Here is an 18618-nt window from a genome sequence, read left to right as displayed (position 1 = left end):
TAGGTGGGAATTGAACAATGAGAACACGTGGACACAGGAAGGGGAACATCACACACCGGGGCCTGTAGCATTCGGAGATATACCTAATGTAAATGACGAGTTAATGGGTGCAGCACACCAACATGGCACATGTATACATATATAACAAACCTGCACGTTATGCACATGTACCCTAGAGCTTAAGGTATAATTAAAAAAAAGAATTAGCATATGCATTAAGGCTACTTTATGTTAAGTTATGGACTTGCGTTTGACTCACCTTACGTCTTAATTACAGGAAAAACAAGAAAAACTAGAGGATATAAACAAAAAACTATTTTAAATATAGAAAATATAATTTCACTTATATAAGTTGTATGCAACCCTGGTTGTACATGGAGTCACTGAAGAACTTTAAGAAACTATTGACATTTACGTTGAATTCCCAAAACTCTGACTTATATAGTCTGAGGTAAGACATGGATTTGGGAATTTTTGTTTTAAAGCTTCTACGAATACCAGTGTTAAGAATTACAGTGGGCCGGGCGCGGTGGCTCACACTTGTAATCCCAGCACTTTGGGAGGCTGAGGTGGGCGGATCATGAGGTCAGGAGATTGAGACCACGGTGAAACCCCGTCTCTACTAAAAATACAAAAAATTAGCCGGGTGTGGTGGCGGGCGCCTGTAGTCCCAGCTACTCGGAGAGGCTGAGGCAGGAGAATGGCGTGAACCCGGGAGGCAGAGCTTGCAGTGAGCCGAGATTGCACCACTGCACTCCAGCCTGGGTGACAGAGGGAGACTCCATCTCAAAAAAAAAAAAAAAAAGAATGACAGTGGTACTTTCCGAAACATCCCTCATTCTTTATTCGGGTCACAATCCTCTGTGTGTATGTAGATTTTTTTCTTTTCACCTACACAGCCTTTTTTATAACATGAAGGACGTCTTAGAGGTCATTACCTCACATGGCCGGGGAATGCTTTTTTCATTACCAGCCATATTCTATTAACCACCAAGAACTGTTGAAAATACTACTGAAAAGCCTACTAGGTATTACATAGCTCCAAATACAGCTACTTATAATCTCTTTTACCAGCACAAAATGCATGAAGTTTTTCGTGATGGATTAGGTATGGATGATGAAGAAGACAGCGAGAAAGTGATGTTAAAAGGGACTCCAAGGTTGAGAGCTTGAGCAACGATATTGAAAGTGGAACCGCTCCTGAAGATAAAGAAGAGTGGGGTAGATCAGGCTTACAGGAAGAGCTCCTGAGTCCAATTTTGTACATGTTGAGTTTGAAGTCCTCTTATGACATCCAAATGGAAGATGTTAACAAGGTAACTGGATTCTGCATATACAGCTCAAAGGCAAGAAAAAAAATGAATAGAGGGGTTCATCCAAGGGTGGGATTTTCCTGGATGGAAGAAAACACACAGAAATACATACTAAAGAGGGCAGGAGGGTTCTATGGTATTGAAAAGAGTTTATTACAGTGGTGGCTCATGGTCTCTAAACTAGATAGGGAGGGAGTGGAGGTTGGGAAGGGACTGGTGTGTATAAAGAAACTGGAGAAACACATTGGCTCACAAGTTTCTACCAAGTTTTCAAGGCAAATTACTAAGATACTTTATACGTTTCTCTGACATAACCTTGGACTTGTCCCCACATTCTCCTGTGCTCATTATGGCATGCCCCTTGGTGTCATCTTCATCCAGTAAGTGAAATTTGCTGGAGGAATCTCAAAAATCTTGTAGAAGTTGACTGCGGCCAAACTTTTATATGCGGTTCTCACTTCCATAACTTTCATTTTTGTTTCAATTCCTGCAAAGCCTGTATCTAACTGAATTCTTTTCTCCTCGCTTCATGGGTATACTGGCTTTCAAAACACCTCCAGCTGTTTTGTCTTTAAGTTTTGGTGTAATGGGCTATTTAACCTTCCAAACTGGCTGTACTGACCTTCATTCTCTTCATAAACATAAACCTCTAAAAGATCCATGAAAGTGCCTTGCTTCTCCTGTCTCTATGTTAACCAAGGTCTACATAAGCTTCTTACTTATACTTTTATTTTTGCTATTTATTTTAAATGAATTTTTCTTAGCATTATTTGCTACTTTTTCCAAATGTAAAATATTCTCTTTTCTGAGAGCTTTTTTTCTCCCTTTTCATTGTTTTCTCCATGTTTATGTTAAATCCTATACTGTTCATCATACTCTGAGAGTAAAAATTAGTTATGTGTTTTTTATTTGTCTTTCCAACACTGCTCTTAACATATTATATATTCCTGGACTCAAATCCTCATTTCTTCAATTATTATTTTTTCTTAGTATGCAAAGATAACTGTCAATTTGCATACCCATTATCTGTTCTTTTTAGTAAATAAATATTTCAATTAAGCTCATTTTCCAATTTTGTAGTATATTCTAGATTATCAGCATATGAATTCAGAAAAATATCTAAGAATTTTCAAAATTGATTTAACAATTTTCTTCACATATTCCTTTGCTACCTCTGTCATCTACTTGTCAACTCACACTAAGAGAAGAGTTCCTTTAACTCTTCATTGAAGAAGCATTTGAACATTTTTGGTGCCCCCAGCATTTGTGATACAGAAGACATTGTTCACATTCTCCAGGTGCTCAGTCTAAGATGAAGAGATCTATGTAAACAAGTAATTATAATAATTTGTGATAAAGTTCTGAAATAGGAGTGTGCTCAAATCACCAAATGTGATTCTCAACACTGGTATCCCGAGAAGCTTGAAAAGAAAAATTTCAACATCCATGGCCTGCCACAGACCAAGCAACTTACACTTCTAGGGAAGTGACCTGTGCATCGGTTTTAAAAGTTTCCAGATGATTCGAATGTGCAGCCTGGATTGTGTTCCTTTCTAGGGGAAAAATACTACAAAGGAGAAGAGAGCACTTATATTTGTCTGGAGTGGGGAGAATATGAAGGCAAGCTTCTTACAAGGGCCAGTAACAAAAAGTTAGAGTGCATCAGGCTTAGAAGGGCCAGGAGGAGGCACTTCAGACAGGTGGAGAAACTAATTCAACCTAAAGCAAGAAAGAACCTAATGAGTAGGTTGTCATGGCTGGGAAGTGGTGGGAAGGAGCAGGGAAGGAAACCACAGTGCGAAGACAGGACTTAACCAGGCTGTGAACTGTTTCATAAAGTGTACATTTTGTCCTATGCAAATGGAAAACCATTGTGGATTCTTCTTCCCTAATAAAAAGTTTCCCAAACACTGCTGCCAGAGGACTGTCCCAGAAGAAGCTGTTTCTGTAGATATGGGAGAGACTTAGACAGTTCGACTTTAGCAAGCACCCCAGGAAATTCTGGTGATCCTGGAAGTTTGGGAAACACTAATTTAAATAATACAGTCTCTAGAGAATGGGGAAGTAGCTGTAGGGCCTTTGAAGTCTTTGGCTAGAAATCAAAGAACTTGAAAGTTTATATTTTCTGTTAATTGCATTGTCTGGTGAAAGCTAGATTTTAGGAAGAACAAACAGCATATGCAAATAAAACAATTGGTTATAAGTATAACGTTGACCAGCACTGTCCAATAGAAATATAATGTGAGTGTATAATCTTGAGGTTTTTATGTAATTTCATGTAATTTTGTTGCAGGATCCTTGGGGTGTTGCTTTTCTGGCCAGAAACCTTTGTGGCCAGTGATTCCTTTGCCCAAGAGGCACCCAAGTTTTGCTCAGGCTGCTGGGCTTGTTCTGCCCACTTGGTCTGGCAGGCTGCTCCCGGCTCATGCTACTGGCAAGGGGGAGTCATGCATGGAGTGGCAAAGGGTGTGTTAGTGAGCATGGGGTCTGAACATTGCACAGTCAAACATGCCAGCTGCCATGGTGGGACAGGCAGCTCCAGGTGCCGGCACTGGTGCTGGCTCTCTGTGAGGCTGTGGCCAGACCAGGCACACCGCAAGCAGCTTCCATGGCTAGCAACGGGGTATGTGGTAGCACCCAGAAGCTTGGATGTGCCAGGAACCACAGGACCCCAAAGAGGGAATCACAGCCCTGGCTTGGGGAGCTCCCAGGTCTGGGCTCCCTGGAGGGCCACAGCTCTTCTCTCCTTCTCTTTGCCAGCAATGTGGCAAGCAAGAGGCATGTTTCAGCCCTGTTTGTGTTACAACTCTTTTAGCCTCACCATTTGGAGGGTCTCAAGTTTTTGTCCTGAGACCAAGAAGAACGAGGTATGCAGACAAGTGGAGGGTGAGCAAGATGAAGAGGATAGAATAGCTCAGAGGAGATCCTGAGGGGATAGCTCTATTACACAGCCAGGGTGTCCCTCAGGGGGAAGCTCCATTCCCTAGCCAGGGTGTCCTATCAAGTGTTCAGCTCCTAGCAGAGAGAGTAGCTCCTCTCTGCAGACAGGTCATCCCAACAAGTGTTCAGATTGCAGCAGCTAGGGTAGCTCCTCTCTGCAGCTGGTTGTCCCATCTTCTGTCCAGCTCTGGCTGAGCCTGGGGCCTCAGAGGGGAGGAAGTGCATGCTGCTTGATTCATGGATGACCATGGCCAGGCCCAGAAAAGGCACCACAAGTTCCCACTTCAGTCCTCAGGACTGGAAGCTTAGCCCTCAGCCTTCAGGCCCTCCCTGGCCTGAAGGTGGGGCCTCAATGGGGACCCACCGCTTCTGCTCAGGAGCCTGTCTGCCTCCTGCCACCATCCATGGTGCCCAGGCTGCTTGAGTCAAGGGGCACCTGCAGGCCAGTATTTGAGCTGTCCTCAGCACCCAGTTGGTTTCCCCCACCATGCTTATCAGTGCCCAGTGTCCGGAAGGAGCCAAGGTGGCAGGGGACTGGCGTGCCAGTGCTGCTCCAAGTGTGCACACACTCAGCCGGGCTCAGCTCCAACCCCTCTCCGAGATCGGAGTGGGTGCCAGGAACAGGGAGAGGCTAGGCAGTGGGAGCAGACAACCACCCCTGAGCCTGCAGGGAAATGGGAGCCTTCCCAGGCCCTCAAGTGTACAGAGGTGCAAAGATGTCCAGGTTCAGTGCCTTGAAGGGCAGGACTCTCACTCGCTCTGTGGAGTGTGCAGGTGGCCCCAGCTGCGCCTCCTTGCAGCCTGGGATGGTGGCTTGAGGTCGTCGCTGGGCCCCTCTCTGCCCGCCCCTCTGTGCCCAACTGTGCTGTTCTCCCACCAGCAGGCAGCTCAGCCCAGCTCTAGTGGCCCCCAGGGTGGCAGGCTCTGGGGGATTCCTGCTTGTCCCTGGTTCCCACTGGCTCCTGGAGTGCAGCACCACCCCAGGCCCAGCTCCGCCTTCTCCCTGTGCCCTCCAGGCAGCAGTGGTGGGTGAGAGTGGCAACAGGGGACCAGGGTCTGGAGTGGTGGAGGGCCCAGGCCTGGGAGCAGGTCCTGCCCAGGCATGTGAAAGTGGGGGTGCTGCAGTCAGCTGCCTCAGGGACATGGGGCACAGAGGACCAGCGTCTGCCATTGCTGCTCCCACAGCCACTCCTGGCACCATTGGCTGCACCTCCCCACTGCAGTCAGCATGATGGCAGCAGCTGCTGTGGATATCCCCGCCATTGCCATTGATTTGAAATTTTTCTAGTAGCCACATTTTAAAAAGTAACAAAGATGTCAAATTCGTTTTAGTAATATATTTTATTGAATCCAAAATACCCCAAATACTACCATTTCAACATATAATTAATATCAAAATTATTAATGAGATATTGTAGACTCTTTTGTGTTTGCAATAGTCTTCAAAATCTGGTGTGTACAGAACATCTCAATTTGGGACTAACCACATTTCACATGTTCAACAGCCACATGTGGCTAGTGGCTAGCTACTGTATTAGATGGCACAGAGTTAGACTAAAGGTACATGATTTTCTCATCCACAGTTTCAGAAGCCAAAGTGATGTTCTGTGGTAGTGAATCTCACAAGTACAGAGAGAAATGTGTTCCCCTCCAGAATTACCAATGTGTCTACAGACAATAGAATGGACTGTCTTGTAAACCTGAGTTCATTTTCACTGGACTGCTCTAAGCTGTAACTAGACAACCACCCCAGTGAAATGCTGAAGAAAGTTTCATGTATAATGACACAAAAAGCTGGATGAGAACATCTCTAAGGTTAATTCCAGTCTAATTTTCTATGTCGGATACTGATATTTGAAATCACACATTATGCTTAGGTTATTTCTTAACAAATACGTGCTTTCTCTCTCTCTCTCTCTCTCTCTCTCTCTCTCCACCCCCCCCCACCCCCCCCCACACACACTCACAGAGTACACATATACACATATATTTACATATGCATGTTAGGGTACATCATTTACTTAACTGCAATGCATTCTCTAGTTGCCCATTCCTACTGGTCTGCCACAGTTGTCACAGAACCGTTTCAAACATTCCCTTGGACCGTTGCTGAATTCCTGAAGACAACACAATCTTTAATTGACTTTCCTTTCCTGTTGTCCTCATCCCTAAATGTTTTTCCTCTTCTTGGAGCTTTCTCACCTTCACATTTTCTCTAGTGTGAAAAAACACTCCTCTGCAGAGTTAAAGCTAAAGGAGAGTAAGGACTATGGAAACTGGGATTCAAATTCATCAAATGTGCCTTTTTGGATCGTTTCCACTACATTATAATAACAGAACCCACTAAACAGATTTTCTTTAGGTAGTTATTCATGTAACTTTCTACTATCACATCTAAATAATCTTCCTCCAGGTAGTACTCACCCTATCACCCTCCTCAGGCGCTGCTCTCCCCAAGGACTGCATTCTTCCACATCTTCTATTCTCCCTCCTCCTCGATGGGCCCCTTCCCAAACTTCTCCCATAGCCATTTGCCTATAAGTGACAAGTTTCACACCAATCTTTGTATCTCAAAAAACTCACTGACTTTTTAGCTACGGATGCCACATTAATGCTTTTCCTCCACATTCCTGCTTGCCTTTAATGACAAATGTGCATTGCTGCTTATGTCTTTCACCTTCTTGCCTTGAGGTACCTTTCTAAGCTGCAAGTCCATTTAAATAATCTTCATCAGAAGCAGCCATCTTTATCGTTTTCCCCATCTGTGCCACTTACACAGGTAAAGGGCACTACCGAGCCAAACTCAACAGGCAATGCCACGGGCCTAGTTGGCCCAATAGATATAGACAGAAAATATTTAGAATACATTGTAATGTTGGCATAATTATGGAATCTTGGTAGTAGGTATTAACTACACTACATCAACAATTCTTTATCATTGAAGTTTGGTTTAGGGACAATTGCAATACAACTTATTAATATAATTTGAGATTTCTAAGCCTCAACTTACCTATTACAAAATGAAGATAGCATAAAATATAAATTATAACCTACAGTAATCATTCTTTTAAATTCAATAATAATATGCATTCTACACGTCCTATTTATCTAAAATTACAAGCCTTGTGTTTAAATTTACTTTCAGACTCACTTCCTATTGGTGATCTTGCAAAGGACGTGGAGGACATTGCCTGTTACATTTCTGAACATTACCGTCTGTTTTCAAAACCAAGATTACAACTTCCCCCTGAGTAACATAGGATCATTTTGTACTCATCTTCCACAAATACTAATATGTCTTATTGTAAAATGTACATGTGGAACTCATATAAAGCTTCAAAGAAACTTGAAATGATAAAGTAGAACAATTTCATTTATTTTTCAAATGCCAGATGTGTAAATTTAACATCTTTTCACTAAATGATACTTTATTACTGCCCACTTTCTTTAGAAAGGATTGAGGACAAATGTTAAATTATGTTACTCTTAAGACTCTGTTTATTTCCTCTATGCAATTATATTTAGAATGCAACCGCTGTTGATAATATTAAGGTAAACGAACAGAGTAGAAACCATCTCATACAATGCAAACAAGATTTGTTACTGGCCACACCATCAAAGAAATTAGTTAAAAGGAAGAAGAGGCCGGGTGTGGTAGCTCATACCTATAATCCCAGCACTTTAGGAGGCTGAGGCAGGCAAATCACTCAAGGCCAGGAGTTCCAGACTAGCCTGGCCAACATGGTGAAACCCCGTCTCTACTAAAAATATAAAAATTAGCCGGGTATGGTGGTGCACGTCTGTAATCCCAGCTACTCAGGAGGCTGGGGCAGAAGAATCACTTGAACCTGGGAGGCAGAGGTTGCAGTGAGCCAAGATTGAGCCATGCACTCCAGCCTGGGCCACAGACCAAGACTCCGTTTCAAAAAAATAAATAAATAAATACAAGGATAATATAAAATGCACAAGTAATACTCAGAATATTTAGTTTATATTTAAAATACATAAATTTATATTCACGATTACTATGGTTTGCATGTGTCCCCTCCAAAATTCATGTTGAAATTTAATTTCTATTGTGGTGGTATTAAGAAGTGGGGTATTTATGAAAAGTTTTTTGAAATCAGAAAAGGCAAGGCAAAATTATTCACAAAGTTAAAAATAACTATATTATTTATTCATCCATCTATTCAAATTCTTAGTTACCTATAGTTTCCAGGTGATGGAAAGACACAATTTCTACAAAACAAAACAAATGGTCACTTTCATATTTCACAGAATAAATGAAAAGATTGTCCATCAAAACATTCTGCCCTGGATGGGCAACTGAAATCTTTTTGCTCTGGAAAGATACACCTTTGTGCAGGAAAATAATTTTGTTGTTTTATTAAAAGGTTTGAGAATAGAGCTAGCAATACTTCTAAAATGATGGGGAGATTAGTACTGAAAAACCTCATAACAGCTTTGATGGCCTCAGAAATATGACTAAATATAACCACAGAAATATTCAAGCAACAATTTCTGGGCAACTTGGTATTTATGTCAGAGCATACAAGGAAGAATAAAAGATTTTTGCATGTACGAGTAAGCACAAAACATTCAAAAAGCAATGTTTATTCAGTAGAACTCTGCTCTTCTGAAAAGTTTTTTTGGAAAGCTTTTTTTGAAACTAGAAAAGACAAGGCAAAATTATTCACAGTAGTAGTAGAAAAGAATAGCACTTAAAATTTACAGTTAACATGAGTGATATGAAGTATTGTGCATACATATAGTATGAGTTGACTCAATTACATTTAAACCCAAAGTCTTTAAAACGAGAATAAGAATAACATGCAGTGACTGTAAAATATCAATAAGCATGTACATAGTTTTATGTGAGCAGGTGTAGAGATATAATCGTTAATCAATATTCAGGACAGCTACACTCACTATAAATTTATGACCACAGATTTAAACCTCTCAACAAAATGTTTCCCAATGGAGCACCTTAAAAGTGGTTTTCTAAATTAAACATGTTATTGTTTTCTCATCGAAAAGGAATAAAAATAATAGAGCAAGAAGATTTTTATATATGTTTACAAGAAGAAACTTTGGAGAAAAGGAGAACTCCTGAAAGTTAAGATACAGGAAACAGAGACTCACATTACTGTTCAGAAGTCTCTGTCTATTCTTCCTACCACTGGGGTTTGGATAAGAGTCATCTAACATATAAATTTGAAGTGACTTTTTGTTTAAACTTTTATGTTTCCTCACAATGAGATTACTATATGTACCTTATAATATTTATTTCCACCATCAGATGAAACACCAGTTGGGAATAAAAAGGTACACAGCCATATTCTAAACCATTTCAGGCTTTTAGGTTAATAAGTAAAATTAAGAATTTATTTTATTGTGGTATGTTGGAGCTGAGTTCTTCTCCTGAATGTAATAGCTAAATATGAGAAAGAGAATTATACCTATGTTAAAATATATATATATACACATTATTTTTAAAAATAGAATTTAAAACCATATGTTTTTAAACATACATTTTTAAAATATGAAAAATTAATGTGCTTGTCAGGGTCCAACATTTTAAAATATCCCTTTATTCTAAGAGTGTCTAATGGATTGGGATTGGAGTCATCTTAGCAGTTTGCCAACTAGGGCATTGTTGCAGAGTATTAAATGTCTTATAAGTCAATATCCTTCTTTTGTGGTGTATTTTCTTCTAAGAAGGAACAATAACAAAAAATTACTAGTACCTGGGAAAAAGAGAAGTTGTTGTTGTGTTTTGCTTAACATGTTAAACAAGTTATGGGCTATTTCCTGTTTCCAAGTTTGGAACCTTTGGAATCAAATGATTTTTCATGTCTCTAGGGTACTATTTAAAACTCACTACTTTGTAATTAATTTTGAGAGTTTCTTAATAAATGGTTCTAAGTGCCTAAGGGCTTCTTCCCATTAGAGTCATTGACTGGGGTTGAAAGCATATCAAAATACATCACATCTGAAGTGGTCATTGGTTGGTATGGATACTGGCAGAAATGATACATGATTATGCATGAGAATACATGCACAATTATCTGAAAAATTAATAGGCTGATAATAATGATTTTTATACATTAGAACATCTACAGATTGAGTTTCATTAAATTTTCTGTAATACTTCACCACATTCAGTTAAGTCTTAAACAATTTGAATTTTCCTTTTCTTGGTTAGATGATTTACTAAGTCTTGGTGAACAGATATCACGTTGAATCGAACACTAGCAAGAAAGTGTCTGTAATCCTGACTTGGATGAAGTTGGAGCTGCTCAAGGGCCAAGTCTTGATGGCATAACTGAGCCAAGGGCACTGCAGAACTGAGCTAGACTACTATGTAGGTCTCCACATTTAAGTACTAAGACCACATTTATCTCTATTTTCAAAGAAACACAGGGACATTCTTTTATAAGCTATTTTTATACATTTGGATCCATGAGATTTATTATTAGAAAGGCACCTTAGAGATATAACTTGCCCAAGTTCATCCCATTAGGCAAAGAATAACCCCATAAATAGCAGAGATGTTGTTAAAATTCTGGTCTCTGGTCTTCCCACTCACTACTCTCTCTCATCTGGTATGGTTTAGCTCCTATCTTTTGACTTCACATTTCTAAGCACACCAGCTTTGCAATTACAGGCCTGTGGAAATCATGTTGCAATTTTTTATAAATGAGCTGAGGGTTGGAGTCCAACGGAAGTGTTATAACCCAAAGTTACATCACTCTAAATAGAATTTCCAGCAGGTAACTGTTAGAACTTGTCTAACCATTGTTTTCCAAAAACATTACAAACATGCATTTGCAGATATACACAGTGCCACTGAATTGTATACTCTAAAATGATTAAAATAGTAAATGTTATATATATTTTACCACAATAAAAGGTATTTGTAATGCCCATAAACATTTCTTTTTTTTTCTTTTGAGACGGAGTCTCGCTCTGTCGCCCAGGCTGGAGTCCAGTGGCTCAATCTCGGCTCACTGCAAGCTCCGCCTCCCGGGTTCACACCATTCTCCTGCCTCAGCCTCTCCGAGTAGCTGGGACTACAGGTGCCTGCCACCACGCCCGGCTAATTTTTTTGTATTTTTAGTAGAGATGGGGTTTCACCGTGGTCTCGATCTCCTGACCTCATGATCCGCCTGCCTCGGCCTCCCAAAGTGCTGGGATTACAAGCGTGAGCCACCGCGCCCAGCCGCCCATAAACATTTCTTAATGATGTGTTGTTGTTAGTGCTGTTTTCCCTGCCTATTCTTCCTTCAAGGTGTGTAAGTCCAATACATTCAATGCCCAGTAATTCTGGGTTCACCGTGACCCCTTTCCCTACTGCCCTAGCCTTTGAGATAACATGCTCCTCTGAGCTCCTACAGCATTGAGTCCATTTAACATTGCAAATTTAGTGCTTATCAAATTTTTACATTTATTTTTATAAATTTTATCACTGTGAATAAATTTTAAACCAAGGGGAGGCATTATGTCTTATTTTTCTCTAAATATTCATAAACTTTCAAATTATTTGTCTTAAAGTTACCAAAGGCTACATAAATGTTTCTCGCTGTTGGCATGTTATCTAGCAGTAAGGTTTAACTCATTCAATTGTGACAATTATGAGCTTGGAACTTAGTATCTGACTGGGTCAAATGTTCATTCATTTATTCTTTTATCAATTCAAACTAATTATAATATATAGTATGTTTTAGGCACTCTAGTACATGTTAAATACAGACATAAGTAAAAAAAAAACTGTCCTCAAGTTGCACAAATCTTAGGAGGAAAGAAGAACTATAAACAAATGGTTATATTTTAATGTGGTAAGTACTGGGTGTGTTTTATTCAGTTGGAGCAATGTCAGTGACTTCTTAAAATTGTGGGATCTAGAGTCAAAGCTGTATGCAAGCCCTCCTACGACTTACCTAACTATGTGATTTGGAGATATACAACTTCTTTATACTTCAGCTTCCTCCCTTGTAAAATGGGTGTAAAAATAGTGCCTATCTCACAGCATTGTTGTGAGGATCAAACGAAATAATGCATGTGTCCTGCTTACCACCACTTAGCACATTGTAAACACCCAATTAGTCACCTAGAAGATGACACTGAACCAAAACCACATTGTTTTCTGAGATGTAAAATCAGTTGTATGTGTGCATGTAAATATATATGTACTATGCAGTCAATTGTTTTTACATTATCTTTTAGCACATTTGGACTTAGGTGAATGCCTATTAGGTGCCTCCCAGACTCACAGGTGTTTCTCTTTCTCTTGGAATAGCCAGATATGCAAATATGGGCCTCACGTGTCTATCATATCAGTGCCTTTGACTTTCCTCTTGGCCATAACTGGCTGGTCTAAGGGTAGATACATGATCTTGGCTGGATCAATCAGATTCTTTCTCTTGATCATTTGATCATCAAAATGAAGACTCAAGAAATGGGAGGTCACTGGATCTGAGATATCCTAATGGCAAAACTCTAAAGTGAGGGTCCCTGAATTGCCCCAGCTGTTCCCCTTCTGGAGGTTTGGTTGTTCACCAAGTCCTTTGATTCTATGAGCTATAATAGCATCCTTTCAATAAACCATCTCTTAAATTTGCCAGAGTCAGTAGCTGTTACTTACAAGAAACAAATAAAAAATGTAACTAACACTGGGAAAGCGTTCTCCCTTTGCTAGTGTTCTCTAGCAAGACTGGCCAGTTGGTTTCTCTTTCCACCAACCTATGAGAGTCTTCCTGAAGATGGCCTAATCAGTAGATCTATGCTATTGCTTTCCAAAAGGATTTTAAAGAATAAAGGGAAAATTGCATATTTTGTTTCAAATGATTTGCTTTCTACTTTGGCTTTTACTTTAACCCCTGAGACTCAGGGCAAGTCTGTATTTATTTACCTCTCTATCCCTGTCATTTCTCCACTGGTCAGTAGAAACAATGAGGTTTCTCTGATCTAACTCATAACTCACATATGAATTTCACAAGAAAAAGGGAACCAGCTCTGAAATTGCTACAAGAACCTGAGTTTCTTTTTCTATTAGGTTGGTGCAAAAGTAGTCGAGCTTTTTGCCATTAAAAGTAATGGTAAAAACCGCAATTGCTTTTGCACCAACCTAATAGAAGGTGAGGTGCTTGAAGTATCTAGTCTATAGGGGTCCTTCCGTAACTAATGTGACAATTGATTCTGTCACATTGATCAAAATAACACAGATAAAAGAAACAATCTGATATAGAAAAGATCAGTCACATAGGAAATACAAAGATACTTCATGTTTTTCCTAAATACTCAAGGATTAAGGGGGAAAACATCACCGTAATGATATAACAGACTTAACACTGTGTGGCTAAAAGATGCATGTAGCATTACAAATAAAAACAGAACCGTAGTACTACATGATGAAAAAAATGTCAGATTGACTTTTAATTTCTGGTGAGAGCTGCTGCTGTGGTTGCTCCAAATGTCGTAACATATTGAACAGCAGTGCCAATGGGCTTTAAAAAAAAAAGGAAAAAGGGAAGAAAAACCTTACCCTGCAGACATTTATGTTTATTTTCCCACATCTTTAAAAAATTTATTGCTTTTACTTAACTCATCTTGAGACATTAGTAGTTCTTAAACAATGTGTGGTAAAAATGTTATATTTGGTGGTCCTGTTCAAGCCCCAGAGAACAACAATCCCCATAATAAAACTGATATTTCACAAGCCTCACAGGACTCAATTAGAAGAGAATCTGAATTGCCTCTTACTCTGGGGAAAGGGTCAGAATTCAGATCATCTAGATAATATGAACACAAACAGAAAACAATTGTTATACAATTGGGTTATAAAATTAATTCAGGAATGATAGATGCCTGTAATCCTTATTAAAGTATGAAGAGTTTGTTATAAATTCTATACAAAGAAACCTGCAACATAAGCTGATTTTTATATATTGATATGTACACACATAATTTTAATATATGGACTGTATACATGTGTATAAGGATTGCATAAGCATTTATGTGCATATAGATGTACATATATGTGTTCATATCTATACCTATTTATAGGACATCTATATGTAGATGATCAGCTAAATTAAACCTGGGAAAATAACTGTTTTCTCATAAATAAAACACGAAAGTGATCTAGTACTCAATTTATAGACTACTTTCGTCCTAGTTATATTTTTACTCCAAATAATGTTAATAAATTTTAAAATTGTTTCAAATTATTTGATTATGACACAGCATGGAGCTTCTACCTTCCCAAAGTATAAAAGTGATTTTCCCCTGATATTGGGGTTGGTTAGATGTCAGGGAAGGACGGGAGAAGAGGATGTTATCATATCATACAAATTAAGTTTCTGGAGTCATGGCATACTTGCGGTTATCAAACACCCAACTTTAATTTTGATTTCAAACCCTGCAAACTCCTTTTATAGCCCATCTTTGTCTCCCTTATAAACTAGCCATTTAAACTGGAAAACACAAAATCACTGTTTGTATGCTTCTTGTAAGGCTTGTAAGTCTCTTCCAAATACACATCTAGTCATGCGAAAGGTGCCATTGCCATTCCCTAGGAACCAAGAATCTTGTCTGAATCAGGAGAACTCATAAAAGCAATGATCATTTGGACCTTAATATATGTTCTGTATTCAACCATAAAAACATTTACTCTATTTTGCAACTGCGTTTCTCTCTTTTGTGAAATTGTTCTGTATGCCTGTGCTAAGCTAGTGTTTACAGCTTGGTTTCTTTTTTCACTTTAAAACAAGGCATTCAGCCAACTTTAAACACTGCCTACTTCTAGCCAGTTGTCCTTTTCTCTCTGTCAACATTTTTGTTAAAGGAAAACACATGACTAAATGTGATGTTTCTAACATATTTAAAAAGCATTCTATTGAAATGGTGGTGATGTCCAACAGATAATCACCACATATCATTTCCTTGAATGGTGCCCCAAGAATTCTAAATTTCCTTGCTGTTTTGGGTTGTTTTAACATTGTATGCAGTTCTGAATTAAAAATAGGTCAAGGCATAACCATGTATTCACTAATTATTACAGATAAAAACTACTAAATACTAAAAAGCAGCCATTATTATTATGCTAGAAACTGAGTACTTCACAGTGTACAATCTCACAACAATCTATTCTTCGTAATATTATTATTTTTCTTCACAATAAGGAAATTGAGGCTTGGAAAGACTAAGTATCTTGCATAGGGTAACTGCCAGCCATTGAGTAACATCATCACTGACGTACAACTCAGGCTGCCTGACTAAGCCGCACATTTAACCAGTACACCATGCAAGTATGTATTGAATACATGCATTTTAGATGTAGCTCTAGAGATATATATATGTATCTGTCAATGTGTATATTCATATATATCATATTTATATTTATATTTATGTTTATTTATATTGCCACCTTACTAGTAGACAGATAAAGACTAAAAACACTGTATAATGGGGGTGGGAGAAGAGTACATCATTGTTAAACTAATAGTATAAAGCAATGGTTTACAAATATTTTTCCAGTAAGACATATATTCAAAACACACTCTCAATGTGTTATGACTTAGATAAAAATGAGTCCAAATAATGTCCAATTCTAGCATGGTAGCTTTAAATCCATCCTGTTCTTTCCCACTTGTAAGAACATTAAAAGAGGGCAAATACACTATAATATTACAATGTAAATTGATTAATTCATTTATGTATCAAACACCAAAAAGCAATGGCAATAAAAGCCAAAATTGACAAATGGGATCTAATTAAACTAAAAAGCTTCTGCACAGCAAAAGAAATTATCATCAGAATGAACAGGCAACCTACAGAATGGGAGAAAATTTTTGCAATCCATCCATCTGACAAAGGGCTAATATCCAGAATCTACAAATAACTTAAACAAATTTACAAAAAAAAAAAAAAAAAAAAACATCAAAAAGTGGGGAAAGGATATGAACAGACACTTCTCAAAAGAAGACATTTATGTGGCCAAAAAACATATGAAAAAAGCTCATCATCACTGGTCATTAGAGAAATGCAAATCAAAACCACAATGAGATACCATCTCATGCCAGTTAGAATGGCGATCATTAAAAAGTCAGGAAACAACAGATGCTGGAGAGGAAGTGGAGAAATAGGAACACTTTTACACTGTTGGTGGGAGTGTAAATTAGTTCAACCATTGTGGAAGACAGTATGGCATTTCCTCAAGGATCTAGCACCAGAAATATCAATTGATCCATCAATCCCATTACTGGGTATATACCCAAAGGATTATAAATCATTATACTGTAAAGACACATGGACACGTATGTTTATTGCAGCACTGTTCACAATAGCAAAGACTTGGAACCAACCCAGATGCCCATCAATGATAGACTGGATAAAGAAAATGTGGCACATATACACCATGGAATACTATGCAGACATAAAAAGGATGAGTTCATGTCCTTTGCAGGGACATGGATGAAGCTGGAAACCATAATTCTCAGCAAACTAACACAGGAACAGAAAACAAAACACTGCATCTTCTCACTCATAAGTGGGAGCTGAACAATGAGAACACATGGACACAGGGAGGGGAACAACACACACCGGGGCCTGTTGTTGGGGGGTGCCTAGAGGAGGGATAGCATTAGGAGAAATACCTAATGCAGATGACGGGTTGATGGGTGCAGCAAAACACCATGGCACATGTATACCTACGTAAAAAACCTGCACATTCTGCACATGTATCCCAGAACTTGAAGTAAAATTAAAAAAAAAAAAGAAGAAGAAAGAAAAAGGAAGAAGGAAGAAGAAGCAGAAGCAGAAGCAGCAGCTCTGATTCCAATGGACTTTCCCTCGTGGCTATCAGCACAGTACTACCTTCCAGATGAGCACACAACCCTGAAGGGATCTAGAGGTGAGGACTGAATGGAACACAAAACCAAGAGAAATAGCAGAGGGCTATACATTTTAAGCCACTCTGCTCAGCAACTGTGCCATAAAGACTACTCAGCCATCCCACAACAGCATGTTGTTTTGCAGTACGATAGAATAAAGCTTCTACCTAGAGAACTATATTATCAAGATCACAACTATCACAGAATACACATTCTCAACCCTACAAATTGCTTTTAATTCTACTCATAATCTTACTAAGCTATTTATTAAATAATGACATCATATAAAATTGTGAAAATTATAATCTACTGTACTCTAGAATATATAAAATAATTTTTATAGCCAAAGAAATGGCAAGGGTTTTTATTTCTCTCTCCCACGTCAAAGATATTTAAAGATTATTTGTAATTAAAAGGAAAAAGAAAATCAAATGTACATGTTTAGCAATAGGGGACTGGTTAAATAAATTATAATCCATTTTGTACAATGGAACACTCTGCAATGACTATAAAGAATGGAGTAGAAGCCGGGCGCGGTGGCTCATGCCTGTAATCCCAGCACTTTGGGAGGTCTAGGCGGGTGGATCACCTAAGGTCAGGAGTTCGAGACCAGCCTGACCAACATGGTGAAACCCCATCTCTACTAAAAATACAAAAATTAGCTGGACATGGTGGCATGTGCCTGTAATCTCAGCTACATGGGAGGCTGAGGCAGGAGAATCGCTTGAACCTGGGAGGCAGAGGTTGCAGTGAGCCGAGATCACACCATTGCACTCCAGCCTGGGCAATAAGAGCGAAACTCCATCTCAAAAAATAAAAAAATAGAAAAGAATGGAGTAGATACTATGTGTTAACATGGAACTAGCAAGATAGCCCATTTAATTTAAAAATCAAGGTATATAATAGTGTGTGTAGCTAGGGTCAAACAGGGATAGATAAATATACATGCATGAAAATGTTCTGAAGAGGTAAATAAATAATTGAAGGTTATGTCTGGGATCTGGGACTGCAGGTCTAGAGCAAAAGAAAGATTTGCTTTTTAGCGATCTTTTGTTCAGAATGAATTATTTTTAAACTATGTGATATGTTCTTTTCATGATAATAAAAATAATAAAGGAAAACTAGGTTTGGTTTCAAATTTTAACTGGGCAAATTCTGCCTATCTTTTTATAGGCAAAAATATAAAGTAAAAACAGAAAAATCTAGGCAGTAAATCATAATGAACATACCTTTATTATATTATTATTTCTTTTTCATTGTCCCAAAGCCTAATTCTGTAGACTCAAAATAGGCACAACAGAATGACTGAAACACATGATAGACCAAGGAGAAATCTTTGGTTCCTTCCCCAAATTCTTTTCATGGCCATTAGATTCCTCTTTTCCAGTTTGCAACATTGGAATCTAACATCGAATTAGAGATTGCTGATTTTGTATAAACAAAAATCCTTGCTGGCTATAATTTTCGTTTGT

The 18618-nt window shown here is 38.6% G+C and overlaps 1 protein-coding gene across 9 annotated transcripts in view; it reads right to left on the bottom strand.

Moving 5' to 3' along the window:
* Nucleotides 1-18618, bottom strand: part of EYA1 (EYA transcriptional coactivator and phosphatase 1) — a 329028-nt gene that overhangs the window by 259291 nt on the left and 51119 nt on the right. For 5 of the 9 annotated variants that reach the window (XR_009214881.1, XM_058444181.1, XM_058444183.1 and 2 more), the window contains exon 2: nucleotides 6678-6788. The exons of the other annotated variants lie outside the window; for them this stretch is intronic. Coding sequence is in view for 4 of the 5 variants with exons in the window: in XM_058444181.1 (XP_058300164.1) it covers nucleotides 6678-6784 (107 nt within the window). In the remaining variant the exon portion in view is untranslated. The remainder of the gene's footprint in view (nucleotides 1-6677; nucleotides 6789-18618) is intronic. 9 annotated transcript variants of the gene reach the window in all.

Source organism: Hylobates moloch, unplaced genomic scaffold, assembly GCF_009828535.3.
Source record: "Hylobates moloch isolate HMO894 unplaced genomic scaffold, HMol_V3 SCAFFOLD_9, whole genome shotgun sequence".
NCBI classification, from domain to species: Eukaryota; Metazoa; Chordata; class Mammalia; order Primates; family Hylobatidae; genus Hylobates; species Hylobates moloch.
The sequence above is the reverse complement of the archived record's forward strand: the minus strand, read 5'-3'. Positions and strand labels throughout refer to the sequence as shown.